Below are 15,102 nucleotides of genomic sequence, written 5' to 3'. Positions count from 1 at the left end.
TACTGTGTACATGGCTAGAGAGGGGATTTATTATCTAAATGTGTATAAAGCTAGTTGGCTGTTGATATACTATAGTTACCTGTATGTCAGTATTGTATACTTTAAATGTAACTTTACAGCATGTACAGATGTAAAATACTAAGTTTTTTCAAATGTCTGTGATCACATCCTGTACATACAGAGATACATCTTTTGAGGCACAGTCATTCAAGTTTACTTCAAATATACTTATAATAAAATGACTCAATATTTATATGTGTACCCTGAAATCAAATATAAATGCATTATATCACACTCTATAAAGTTATTAGAGATTTACACTTCTGCCAGATGTTGTAGATCATGTAATCCTGCTGTATACATATTGTGCTTGTAAACCTCAAAGATAATGTCTTGATTATTAGTTAATGCGAAGATAGAAGAGCACTGACACGGCATTACAAATACTTATGACCTAGGCTTGTCTGTAAGCATTCAGAGTTAAACATTCCAATATATGCAGCTTGACAGCTTTGCACGAGGCACAGACTGTTTTTCGAGATATATTGTCTCCCTTGGAATACACATGCATGGTTTTGATGTACTTACGTGTACATATTAGTGATTGATAAGGTATGAGAAAGAGTGATAAAATAGTGCTAGTGGTTTATGCAGTCTCACATGCTATTTCAGTACTTGATCCCACATCAGAAGTCAGTCAGTTGGGTTTCCCTGAATGATGATGTGAACTAATTTTAAGGGAGATAATCATGTAATCTGTAATGCTTGTCATCACTGTGTTCCTGTTCTTGCCCAGGAGGAATGTACATGTATGTCACTTAATTCTGTAATGGACCGCAGTTTTGGAAGTACCTGTAGTGTATAGTAAAGAGACAACCAGTAAACAAATACTTGTACTGTACAACGTTTTTTACCTGCAGCTTTCCAACATCTTGCTACAGTGCACAGATTTTTAACAAGTGTTTAAAACAATAAAAAACAATATAAGAAATATTGCAGTGAAGGAATCATAACAGACCACCTCCTGCTCAAACATTGCCAGAGGAATCTACACAAAGGAGCACTCTAACCCTCAGTTTACTTCAAAATAAAAAATGAACAAAGAAAGAAAATTTTTGACCTTTTGGCAGAAGTCCTTACTGTTTGTATTTTGTTATTACCCTACTTCAGATAGGAATAGTTCTATTTAACCAGTAACTTGGAGCATCAGATCACATTTTGTCAGAATAATGTGTGTAATAGTCATTGATTAACTTTGTGAATCACCTGGAAGTAGGTGGGAAAGACTTCAAATTAAAATGCCAGGACCTCTGTGTAACTGCATGCAGAAACCAAATTTCATCTGTTAAATTTTTGATTTATGATACTTTAATAATTACCTCGCCTTTTTCCAGCTGGATAGCTGCATGTGAATGATGTAGCATTTTCAAATGTTAATAACATGTGTACATGTAATTATGTTTGCTTTGTTGAACAATTACAGGGTATTTGCATTGAGTGATGTATTTGATAACGCTGTGCTGTTTGTGTGGACTTTCATGGATGTGTATAGTGCATTATGCGTTGAGAGATATGCAGACTGTGGTTAAGCCTACTATCATCATATCTAGATTTACATTCTATAGCTTAGGAGGACAGCTTTCTTTATCTTTTGTTGAGCAGAAATAATTTGTACTTCCTGCTGTTAGTCAAAATACTCTAATTTTATATGTTACATTTGTGTTAAGGGATACACATAGATTCACTTGCTTACTTCATTTTTTTTTTACTCTGCCTACTTTTAGAACTTAAATTAGAATTAGAATTTCGTATATTGGATTTGCATGTTCATTTTATTTCTACATTTGCCAGAGTCAAAATTGAGATATGCATGTACTAGTTAAGCTAGTGTAAAGTTTTTTCTTTCGTTTTCATTTTTTTTTTTTTAGACACAAAGGCTGTGCAATATGTATTCATTTTGAGTGTTGCGCTTTTTGAAGTGTTTTTTTATTTACATGTTTAACTTTGCTTAAAGCCTATTAATTAAACCTTTTTTATTTATATGTTAACAGAAAGTATATACTTTTCATATTAGTTAATGCAAATCTTACAGCGTTTCTCATCCTTAGTGGGTTCATTTGGTATCATTTCAGATTCTCACAAGCTTGGGTTTTTGTATGCTATGCTACTATATAATAATGTTAAATAATTTCTTGGTTGTACAAAAGTCATAAATTAAAGATATAATACATGATTTAATAAAGAGGATTATATCAATACTTACAACCTACGTTTAAATTATTTAGTTGTTTATTATTCACTTGTAATAAGGAAGCCTAGGTAAAACATTCAGTCTTATTAAGGAATGATTTCAGGCAGTGCATGTTTAAAACTGTGTCTCATACTATGTCCAGCTCATGCTGTCTTCCTCTCTGGACATATGTGGGAAAGTCTGTCAGCAACCTGTTGATGGTTGTGGGTTTCCTCCCACCATAATGCTGGAAACTGTCGTCTAAGTGAAAAGCTTTTTTTTCTTTTTTTTTGTTTTAACACTCATCTTACATATGACTTTTGTGTCAAATACAGGTTAGCTGCTAAACTTTCTCAGAGCGGGACACATTCAGCCTGAGCCGTGGAAGAACCAGCCAGCATGAGTGTCTGTCAGTGTGTCATAAAATGGTTTCTATTTTCTTGCCCTAATGGTTTTGCTATTCAAATAAAACTTCGAGCACGACTTCACCACATGATAAGTTAAAATTCTAGCTTAAGTTTCAGTTCATTACGGTCATTTTGTACTTATCCTGGCCAATCGAACTGTTAGGAAATGCTTGTTTATTGATTTATTTGATAGGTATTAAATACCATACCCCTAAATCTTCCTCTAGCCATCTAGAAGCATGTATACAAGGAGAACTGGAGAATTTACAAATTCCTTGTCGAAAAACAGGATTGAACCTGTCCCTAGTGTGCCCTGTGGATTAAAAGTCGTTGGGGACTTTTCTCCGTGAATCATGCCCCTTTCTCGATGATCCCATGAAAACAAGAACTGATCTCAGCTGAAGAGCCCATTGGTTTTCTTGCTTGGTACCTCACTCAATCAAGAAGCAGAGTCGACTTTTCAGGAGAAACAAATGCAAGTCTGTGTAGTGTATAGTGCATACCTTTGCTTACTTTGCACCTTGATCCTCTAACTGGTACCGACGGACAGTAAGTATATCCAAGCTGATCAATCTGTCCAGATTTGGAGTGGCCATATCAAGATCTTTATAGCTGGCTTCTCAGAGCTCATATTTCATCTTTTATGCTAGTTACAGCATTTACACGTGATACTTTGTCACTACTTGGTAAAAGAAAGGCCATCTGCCGTCAGAAAAATTATCACAGATGCAAACAGCCTTGCGTGGTGTACAGTGTATTGTTTATGGGACTTATCAAGTGAACATATATGTATACTTCATAAGATTTTACAGTTTTCAGTTTTACATCGTAAGACTGCTCACATGTTATAGTTCAGTAACTGTTCCAAATTCCAACTGGTTCTTGCTGCACGACCATTATTTATGCTGACTGTTTAATGCCATACTCAGAATGTACTTCTTCACTTAACTTCTTCAACCTTTTCAACCACCACTGTGACAAATATTTTGAAACATTCTGAGAGAACTATGGATTGTGGAAAAATAATCTGCAGTATTTTGAAGCTTGCATCTTTACTAACACAAACAAATTATTTTTAGCGTCATTTTTATAATCGTAAACATAAATTCAACTGAAAACAGTGCTTTAGAGGTCAAAAAGGTTGAAGATTTACAGTGCCAGTACATCATATTAGCAGATGGCAAGTGGTCTCCAGTGAACTCCATGCAACACCACAAAAGACTGCTTCTTCCCACAAAGGCCCCAAGAACATTTCAGATGTCTTGATCATTCCTAGTCTGTAAGGTATACTGAACCTACCAGTTACCTAGTGAGTGAAAGGCAAGCACCTTAACCATGCGGCTATAACACCAGGTGGATTCCATGAAGCTAATTCTCACTCGAGTCAAAATTTGAAGCATGATTTTAGAACGTATTTTGAACCTTGGGAATCACAATTTTGACCACTTTATCAATGTAGTCTTGAGATTAATTTCTCAAAATTTATACTTCCAGTACCAAAAACTGAGCACTGTGAAGAGATTTTAAGTTTCACTTACAACAGAAATGGTTTAAATGTGGAATCAGCCTCCACCCCTTACAACAGGTAGTTTATTTATTTGATTGGTGTTTTGTGCCTTACTCAAGATTATTTCACTTATCCGACAAAGGCGTTATCATTGTTATGATGGGAGGACACAGCCACCCCATTGGTGAAAGGGTTCCGGGTCATTGTTCCTTCCTGGCACGTTAGCCACCTCGGCCCACCAACAATTAGACTTTCCTTAATAATTTCATAACATGAAATAACAAAAACACAACTTGAATTTCCATATCAGTTGACTAGTACATATTACTTGTAATTTCACATCACATAACAATACCTTGTACAATAGATTACAAAATACATGAATGCCAGTGCTTTAAAATCCATTGGATAAATATGTGATACACTTCATGAATACAAATGTAACTGAAGGCCAAGATGACCACCTCAATGGCCAGTTGTTCCAGGTCATGTGACCTATTTGAGCTCAAATTTCCAGGAAATATTTAGATGTTGTTTGGCAAAGCGAAGACTTGGACGAATCTGTATCACACTTAATAATGAAAACAATACACTCTTAGCACAGTTATTGTTTGTTCCTTAATGATATAAAGCTGGTTATTAAAAATCTCATATTTACTCCTGAATTACCCAACGATTTGCAATACACATATGACAAAGGTCACTTTAATTTTCCTCCAATGATCAGTACAAAAAGCACAACCCATGACCTTCATCGATGGCTGTTATCTGTGGATCACAATGATTCATAAGTGGCATAAATTTGAAATTTTTCTGTTCCCTCAAAATGAGACAACAAACAGTGAGGCAAAACTGCAGCAAAAATGTAATTTTTTACTGAACCACTTGGCATGCCACAATGAAAATTTTATACGCCACTCCTATATTAGTATCCAACAGCCTCACATGATTAAATTTAAAAATATTCAAGAGTTCTGATATATACGTCCAACAATGATTTTAATAAAGGATACTTCACAACTGAAATAGGTTTGCCCAGCCATCTAGATTGTTTTGTAATTTTTGTATTCACTATGCACAAATATGTTTTAAGTCAAATTAGCAGAAAGATTGGTACTAATACAGCGCATCTACGGATAATGCTACAAACAGCTAGTAATGTTAAATAGTATAAAAGATCATAATGACGTAACAATGTAATGACATAACAAATACAATGATCAGTACAGTTGATTGCATAATCAACATCAGGTTTGAAACACTCATCAATTTGCATGAAATTTGAAGTGCTCCTCAAGCTGAGAGCAATATGAAATGCTTATCAAAAAAATAATTTACCAGTGCAAAAGGAATGTTATGTGAATCCCAACAACAAAGTCTTTATTTGTAAAAATAATAAAACTAGGTTGTTCATTAATCAATAATTATCCTATTCTTAAATGTAGATTTTACCATTTGAAGTTTGATATACAGTGCTTATGTGGTCATAAAAACAAGATTTGAAAGTACCTTCAAACCAGAAAGAAATTCAATCTAATAAACAATTTATTTGTATAATAAGATCACAAAAATAATGCAAATATCAACATGTACTTATTCAAATCTATAACAGTGATTAAAACATAAATGCTTTCAATCGAATAAATTTGAAAAAAAGGAATGTTTTTATGGAGAGAGTAACCTGTGTATGAAAGTTATGATCAATTTTCAGTGCCCTATAAATACATGTACCCTAAATGACTTAAAATTTAGCCTACAAAATATCATTTTTAGAGGCTAATAAATGTCACAGGAGAATATCATCCCATGGTCCAAGCAAACCTCAAAATACCTTCCTAAAATCAATAGAGCTCTCAGAATGAGGAAAAATGGGCAAAGTTAGTCATAGACAAAATTCAGGGTCATTTAGGGTCATGGACATTTAATCCATAACCTGTAAAATGTAGTCCGATAACTTGATGACTTGGATCATGTATATTAGCACTTCTAAATTTACTGTAACATATTAATCATTAGTAATATTTTCTCCCTCACAACATTGCTGACATTTCAATATGACAATATGATTAAAATGATGTTAAGACAAACGTACCAACCACTACAAGACAGAGATTCACATTGAGGTATACAACAGCTGTTATAGAGATGGCCAATATTATACTTCACGTTCATCCATTATACAATCTCCAACCTATTTTTTTTTCAGAAATACAAAAGGGCGCTACACTTATACAAAATCGGTAAAGTTATTCAAAGACAAGAAAGGCAATACAAATTTTCTAGCCACCTGAAGACAAAATATATGTTCAAAAGTTGAAATATATAATTACTAAACAATTTAACACATAGCAAAAATACAACATTGAATTCACAGATATAGGCACTGACAATAGGTTTAAGTGTAGGACCTACGATCTGACATGAAGTTTTCAAATATACATGTTCATGAATACAAAAGAGAGGGCTATTGATGAAGTTACTGTTTACATACTGAAATTATGTAAATAGACATAAAATATTAACCATAAACACACAAATGGAATGTTTAATTAGTGAAAATGTGCATGCTTTACCAATAAACTGAATAGCAATTTGATATATCATGGTAAAAGAAAGATGCATCTGTCTATCTCTTTGGCAATGGGTTTCTCCTGTTTGTGTTGCAAGTTTTTAACTGTTTCCTACCACCTCTCTTTTCAAAGATATCTTTTTGAGGCACAAAATGTTTGTCAATATTTTAATTTCACAGTGAATATTGAAACGGTTGCTTTCACATGGCAAATATATCTGAAGTTTGAAAGAGAGCAGCTAAGAATACCAAATTCTAATCCTAAGAAAATCCTATCCATTTGTTTGGCTGGTGTTTTATACTGTTCTCAAGAACACTCCACTGCTATAACAATGGATACTCCAATGTGACTTTCCTCTGCTATTTCATAATGGCAACAATAAAGTCAAACAACTTTTCATTTACTTGTAGTAGTGATAGAGATCTGCTTTTCCCCACCTCAGGCAATTATCATGTGTCTCCTGCACAAGTAGAGACCTTGTACTACACTTCTGGCAGGCTCACTTTCAATCTTTAGCTGCCCACTGACCACAAAGAAACCAACCTTTTATGGTCCGTTATATTCTTGTCTACACATGCCAGGTGATAGGTATAGAGTCCATTAAGCAAAAGTGGATATTAAGCATTTCATCACCACTGGGAAGCTCACCAAAAGGTCACTTCCACTTTCCAGTTAGGGTATCTAAAGACAGTTTAAACTTGTATTACCTATAAGAAATGAATGTAAATTCTGCCCTTGATATATTTCAGAGCTGTTTTGCATGATATGTTATATGTTACAAGAAGCTCTTCCTCTACTTCTTTTACTAACAGTAAGGTTTTCCTGATAAACTAGACTGCTAACATGAGCTATTTACATACATATAGAGTGATGTTACGTCGACTAATGCTTATGGCAATATACACATGCTTTCATGCAAAATCCAAGTAAAAATGTATTTTGATGATCGTTGACAACAGTCAGCTGTTCATTACAAAAAAAACAAAAACAAAAGACCTTATCAATGAAACTGATGTGTACTACAAAACAGCACCATAAACTTCCCTCAATCTTCTATGAATTATGGCACAGTTTTTGGATTATGTATGTCATCCCCTATTATCTGCTCTTACCGGTTAATGGAAGAAATTTATACATCTATTTCAGTGAACCAAATATATTTTCAGTAGTCATCTAGAGTAATTTAACAAAAATATAGAAAAAAAAGCATATAAAAAAATTGGAATGTCTGGAAATAAACTGGGCGGCAATCATAATACACCAAAAAATGAACATAGTAAAAAAAGACACACATGAAAATGGACTTCAATCAGATTTAAAGAGAATTACCACCCTATGTAATTTCCGTATCATTTCCAAGATATATACATAGAAAAAAAAGACATGCTCTTCAAGGTCTTGCTTTCTCTGTTATAATAATGTACATCATCTTACTTCATTTTTCACAAGTAAACTAACCAAATTCTTACAAATGTCTATCACCAATAATGATAGAGACTAATTTATTTTTTAGATTGGTGTTTAAAGCCAACATCAAAAATCTCGTCAGTCATGCGACACCTTGCCAATGAACAAGGTACCAAGAATGTTTTGTCTTGTTATTTATACCATTGACCTTCACCAGGTACTTGACAAACCTCCCAATTTAATGCCACAGCTGATCCAGCAACATGTGTACTATAGCCTGAGTATTCAAGTTTGACATTGAAGATAATGACTGATACTAAATTTCGTTTTCTTTTCATTCTAATTTAATCTAGAATGGCATGAAACTGATGGATAAAAATGGTCATAATGTCATTCTGTTTCGTTAAAGAAAATCTCCTCTGTGCATTTATAAGCCCAACCAACCTAAACTTGAGGAAACAAAAATTATCTTCTTTCTTCATAATCCATCAAATACCACATTCCTTGTTAATGACAAAGGATACTTTCCCGTACGTACAAATTTCTTCATTTTTACCTCATTTTCTAGAAGGCTTGTATTTTTTCAAAGGAATATTCTTTTCCTTGCATAATACAGGCACTGCGAATACATCTGCTTGAGTGTACCACAAACTGATCCAATCCCATACTTATGCCTACTCTACATGTGGCTAATTTACACAACGATCTGTTCCCGACTGCGGTTTACCAAGGCTGTATCGTATGTTCACAAACACAAACGGTAAAGGGTAGATTTAATATAAAGCTAGCTTACACCTGCTTTATCCAAAACTGATGGAAATGATGTCACAAATTTCATCAGCACAATTTTGAAATACAAAAAAACACCAGTTTTCACTGATATGTGCATGTAAAAACCCTGGGGTGTGCAGACAAGATGTTAAAATTTGGTGTAAAGTCAGGGCAGTGGAAAAACTTCTTCACAAGGAAGTGTGAATCAAAACAAAGCAGACTTCATACATAGATCAAATATGCATTCATCAATGCAATCAGGACAACTGACATCTCACAACCCAGGTGGTCTTATCCCTTTATGAAAAACAAAATGTCTCTGCATCTACCAGTATGGGTTGCCTCCCTTCCAAGATGTTTTCTCAAAGGAGCGCGACATTTCAAAGCCTTCTTCAGCCTGCTGCTTCCTCAGGTAGTGAATGAGCATGGAGATCATTGTGATTCCAAATATCTGCAAAGAAAATGTTCATATTATAATATTCAATAAATATGTTATACTATCTCAAGATAGCTTTTTCTTCGTGCAGATATATCCTGTGAAAAACCTCTGCAGATCTGATGGGAAATACCTGACATTAAATCACTGAGTACAGACATTCTCACATTTAAATATCTTCAAGAATACTCAAGGCAGGACACTCTTAACCAGCCAACTTCAATCATCAGTAAACTTAATACAAAATTCAAATGTTCTTCCAATGTATGAAACAATTAAAAAAGAAAAAATAAATTTGATTTCTTTCAATGGATGTCAGAGATTAAATGTTGTCAGTAAGTCAAAAAAAAAAAAAAAAGGACTGCATAATACAAGAGAAAAGGCTGATTCTAGCAATAAAGGTTAATTTCCAAAATAACCCTGATATCTTACCTGCATCAAAAATAGAGTTAGTCCAATGGCCCCTAGTACTACAATGTGGTCCGATATAAACTGGACTATGGCCTCACCACAAGCCTGGGGAGAGAAGACAAAGAAAGCTTAAAATGAATCTGGTTCTCACACTGAGTGAAACACACTTAATGTTACTGTCAAATGTTACACGATTATTACAAATGATACCATTTCATGTATTACAGGCTTGCAGTTTTGGAGGCACACATTCATCATGTACATAATACTAAACTGAATCTAGTTTAATGGGTATAAATATTCAGCCTTAGACCCAAAATTTGGGGCCGTACAAGAAGTGTGCCACCATATCACACTGAACAAAATCCCTCGTGCCTGTTTCACACAGCATAGCAATACATGAGAATACATGTTCATACAAGTGAAGCATCCATTGCTGAATGCCTTTAAACACATACATGTATGTTACATGAGGCACTCATTGTGAACAAACCCCAGCCACCCAATATACATGTACACTTTTCCTTTTATTATATTTACTTCAGAGTCTGACAGACTTTCCTGGTTAATCATCTATTAAGCAAGTAAAAAAAGTTCTCTGCTAGGTTTAACATTGTACACGTTCATAGGTCTCCTACTCCTTTGGCCAATGCTCTTACCCCTCCACAGATGAGTTTACCTGCGTAAGCTTGATACTTACAGTGTTATGTATGTGTTGACTTGGTTCTCGTATGGGTCCTGTGCCCTGCTGGTTTTTGTACATGGCGCAGCTGCGGTAGTTAGGGTTGTCCTTGTACCTCTCATAGTCCTTACAGCAGGATAGCGGTACCCGATCCTTGCGACTCTCAATGTCAGAGTTGTACCAGGTAGAGCCGGTGTAATCAGTGTAGCTGTCACCTCCACAGCACCTCAGCTGATAACAAAGAAGACCAGGAGAGGGTATGATGAAAATGGTCAAATATAAGGCCTCACCATGACTCATTAAATGCAGGTAGCAAAAACATAGTTTACTACATTTTTTCATCCATGGCTAAGTAACACATTCTGTCTGATTCCCTAGAGTTCCTATGATCTTAGAAATGTGTAGAGATATTGAGGTTTGGTTGAAAGGCATGATGAAATCCATTTGAAAAAAATAAAACGACAAAAAACATATATATATATATATACATATACATTTTTTTACTTCTTAAAATCCACTTTTTTGTGTGAATTTTTTGATCAAATATAGTAATCCATTATGAAGTGGAAGTCAGTTCTTTGCTATTACATGTATACATGTATATTTAATGTACACTGTAGCTTTATTTGAGGACCTGGTACCCTAATTCCTCAATCTTTTTGCCTATGAAAGAGCAACTTTCAATGTGATTTATGCACCTTTATAATTTGATTTTGGAGACAAAACTGAATTGGTTGGGTTGGCCAATGTCAGGGCTTCACAAAAAGTACAATTTCACAAGTCTACACAGAATAATGCCCTTGCATTGGCTTGAATAAGCACCTTGTAAACATGCGAAAATGTTGAAGAACTACAGCAGTCATAGTTTTAAGTACACAGCCACCTGGACTCTACAACATGTGAAACTTCTTCCCTCCAAACTAAAGTACTTCAACTACTGTCATGTCCTGCAGACTATGGCCTATTTATACACACATAGCTTACCACAGTTGATGTATTTTCCCCTGAATAGATGCACATGTTGTATTAATGACAAACTGTTGGAGCAATATTTCCACATATCATACATTTTATATTTCAGAAAGCCTAGATAATACGTATTTAAATGTAGATCTTAGCATATGTACATTTGATGTTAACAAATTATCTTCTTATTTTTTGAATATTTCACTTGTACAACAGCAAGGAAAATGAGCCGAGCCCTGAGGGACACCCACAACCAAATCCAGGCTGCTGGCAAACCTTCCTATGCTTTGACCAGAGAGCAGGCAAGCATGAGCCGTTAACAGTTTACAATGCTCACCTCCCACTGCATGAAGTCAATTGCCTTCGTTTTGGAGGACACAACGCCGTACTCCTGCTTCACGACTCGCTGAATGACTTCTCCTCTTGCTAGGCTGTGCTGAATCTGATTAGTGGAAGAGAAAAGGAGACTTTCAGGGCACATTTTCCGTTCATTCAGCTCACAATTAGCCACATGAATATAGATTTACTCCCGTTGGATGAGGACAAACTAATCCAGGGAAAAACACCTTAGTTTCTACAATCTACTGATCTTCCCACGCTCCTGTACTAGAATAGTCCTCTACCCAATAACAGCCAAGAGTATAAACTTTGTGTACATGTATTGTATGCCAAGTTTAACATGTCAGCCTGTCTATTGTACTTTAATCAGGACAGCTTATAGCTGATCTGACAAACATTACAGTAATTCCTGTCACACATCTGAAAAATAAAATATAACTTTACATGCAATTTAAAAATATAATTTACAATATTTTGAAGATCAAAATGTATCACTCAGGTAGGGGCAAACAGTAATTTCACAGAAATAATAAAACAGCCTATCCAGATGGGCTAACATTCCTCTAACATGCCAAAACATGCACTATGTCTGCAGCTGAATTTGTAAAGGATTTAGGGTAGTTTTTGAAATTTGTTTATTTCAACCTTCATTCTACTTTACCTCATCCCTGTAAACAAACACGAACACGCCTCCTCCAAGTTCCAGTAGAAATATCCCAATCACCATGACCAGGTACTGTCAAAACAAAAAACAAATATAAAGTACATGTATTTTAATCCATGGACAAGTAAAGAAAGATAAAGAAGTTTACAGATTACAGCATGATGCATTATAGGGAAGTCAGTGTTATGTTTCTGAAATAATTCAGAGGCATTTAATTATCAGCTTAAGCTCATTTTAAGCAACTTTCTCTTTCGCGTCTTTTCCCATATATATATATACACTAATACAATAGAAATATCATTCTATCCTGTCATTTTATTCTAATAAGAACTTTCAAGTACTGTAATAGGGAATGTAACTCACAATGTGGGTGTTTTCATCTTGATGACTATGTACTTTGTTGTTTACACATCAAGTTTTCATGATCAGAATAGCAATATCCTGAGTAACATTATATACAACAAACTACAAACCAAATAACTGACTTACAATGACTATTGGGATGAACTTGAGACAGCCAATGCCGACAAAGCCAATAATTGAACCGATGAAGCCCAGGGATCCTCCCACCATAAACACATAAGTGGCTATGTAATAGCCATTGAAAGCCTCATCAGCCTCAAGGAAGTTGCTTGCAAAGAAATCAAACCTCAGCCAAACTGCCACGCCTAATACAGCACAGCTGATCAGCTGCAACAGAAAAGTGGCATTTTATGGTTATGGTTCATGCAGAAACAGACCATGTTTATAACAGCCAGAAAGAGACAACCTAAGTCATATACAGTATTTGCGGTGAAAAACACAAGCTAAAACAGTTTTATGAGTGGAGGAAAATGGTGGTGCACATAACAGGCCTCTTACTTACAAACCCATGAAACAAAAGACTCTCTTTGAGATGTTAAAATGGTTTTAAACTCGCCTTCCTAAGGCCCCAGCATTCAGTCAGGAAATCAAGTGCTAAACTTGGGGTCAACAAAATAATAATGAAGTGAATGACTCAGAATATGGAGTGCTAAGCTGTTCCCACTCAGTGCACCCTTGACACCATTTCAAGGAAAACAGAAAAATATGCATAAAATAGGCAAGTAGTTAAGAATTATACCTCAGCTTTTTTTTTGTTTTTGTTTTTTTGTGCAAGGAGGTGCACAATTATTCATGCCAGTCTTAAGGAAAGGAAGTGTTGATTAAATAATTTGTGGTCCAACATAGGTGCAACACCCTTAGCTAGGTATTGCAGGTTGACAGGTAGCCTAGGAAACACTACTGAGGTTCAAAGGGCAAATGCAAAAGTAGCCAGTGTCCGGGGAGGGGGCCTGTATTAGACGTTCGTAAGCATATCCCTAATTCGTTGGGCTATTGACGAGGCAACTACAACATAGGCAGTAAATTTTGGAGCATTACCAAATTATTGTTTTGAGGGTCTTGTCAATACTGTTTATGTGGTAAATGCCTAGTCCTGCCATTCATCTGAGTATTTTATTATTTTGTTACAGATCTGAGGTACTAATAACAAAATAAAAAAATACTCACAGGTATGACGAGGACACTAGGCCTAAATGCCATACTCTTTTCATAAAAGGTCTTATTTTGCAACCATTTTTTTTAATCTTGGTAAGTTTAGTAAGCGTTGATGCACTGATGTCCAACAGTGTCCAATAAAAGTTAATAAAACGTACTGCTTCATATAAATGCCTGGGGTCATATAGCTCAAAGGTAAGCAGAACATCCTACCATAATGCCCAGCTTCTGTCATACAGAATTCCTTGCGGACAATTTCACTCTACCTTATTCTTGATAACCACCGATTCCCTAAAACGTCCAAAATCTAATATGTCAAAGCCAGCATTGGTAAACCATGTTTCAACAGTAACCGAGCTGTGCAAACTTTCGAATCAGGCAACTCAAATTAACGCGTGTCATCTTTGGAATTTTTTGTTTTTCAACTTTGGGCAAGGTGAAGGGCCGCGAAAAATTTTATCCTACCCAACATTCTCTTTGAGGATTACACGTCCTGTAAACAGAATGTTGGGTGGAAGAAAATTTTCGCGGTCCGTCACCTTGCCCGAAACAGAAAAAAAAAAAAAACATTCCAAACATGGCAGACGTTGATTTGAGTTGTTCGATTCGAAAATTTAAACGTCTGGATTACTGTTCAAAGATGGTTTACCAATGCTGGCTTTGACATATTGCATTTCGGGAGTTTTAGGGAATCGGTGGATAGGCAAAACAAGGTAGGGTTCGAGCCATTTTTTTTTTTGAGAGAAATTGTCCGTGTTTAAGTCTATATGGCCGAAGCTGGGTAGTGGGCTTTGGGCTAGGGGCCATACTAGAGAGGCAGACGAAAGGGGCCAATGAATCTATCTACATGTCTTCACACTTGTGTATTACAGACGTCACATGGAAATTCATCAGATGGAATAACAAATAATTGTATAGTTCAATCGCTACTAAACTCTTCATTATATGAAAGAAGAGCTACGGTACCTGACTAATTAAATAACAACAACAACATGCCATAATTTCGCGTCATTCGATTTCCTTCTTCTGCAATTTACTTACGAAGTACAGGATGTTGTACAATATAACAGGCCACTTCAAACAACGCAACCTCTCGTCCACCCCCATACTTGATCTTTAGTTATCAACGAAGTTGGGGAGATGACATGATCACAAAGACCAACCTCGAGTTGACAGTTTCTAATAAAAATCAAC

The 15,102-nt window shown here is 35.5% G+C and overlaps 1 protein-coding gene across 1 annotated transcript; it reads right to left on the bottom strand.

The window, feature by feature from the left end:
* Window positions 1-5,938: 5,938 nt before the first annotated feature.
* On the bottom strand, window positions 5,939-15,085 carry LOC135467836 (CD151 antigen-like). The gene is made up of 8 exons (XM_064745721.1): window positions 14,950-15,085; window positions 12,880-13,080; window positions 12,388-12,462; window positions 11,725-11,829; window positions 10,440-10,652; window positions 9,761-9,844; window positions 8,678-9,343; window positions 5,939-8,644 (listed from the first exon to the last, which is right to left on the bottom strand). Exons 1-7 carry the CDS (start codon window positions 15,013-15,015, stop codon window positions 9,218-9,220), a joined length of 870 nt encoding a protein of 289 aa, XP_064601791.1. The 5' UTR covers window positions 15,016-15,085; the 3' UTR covers window positions 5,939-8,644; window positions 8,678-9,217.
* Window positions 15,086-15,102: the final 17 nt, after the last annotated feature.

The sequence above is a fragment of the Liolophura sinensis genome, chromosome 6 (assembly GCF_032854445.1).
Source record: "Liolophura sinensis isolate JHLJ2023 chromosome 6, CUHK_Ljap_v2, whole genome shotgun sequence".
NCBI lineage: Eukaryota > Metazoa > Mollusca > Polyplacophora > Chitonida > Chitonidae > Liolophura > Liolophura sinensis.
Note: the sequence above shows the minus strand (reverse complement) of the source record. Positions and strands in the feature narration are given on the sequence as shown.

Bases quoted from the DNA above. Each gene is read 5' to 3' on its own strand.
- LOC135467836 (XM_064745721.1), bottom strand. From the start codon at position 15,015: ATGGGGGTGGACGAGAGGTTGCGTTGTTTGAAGTGGCCTGTTATATTG. The intron at 13,081-14,949 runs GTAAGTAAATTG...TTTCTGTTGCAG, and splicing joins TGTACAACATCCTGTACTTC to CTGATCAGCTGTGCTGTATT. The intron at 9,845-10,439 runs GTAAGTATCAAG...TTCTCTCCCCAG, and splicing joins GTCAACACATACATAACACT to GCTTGTGGTGAGGCCATAGT.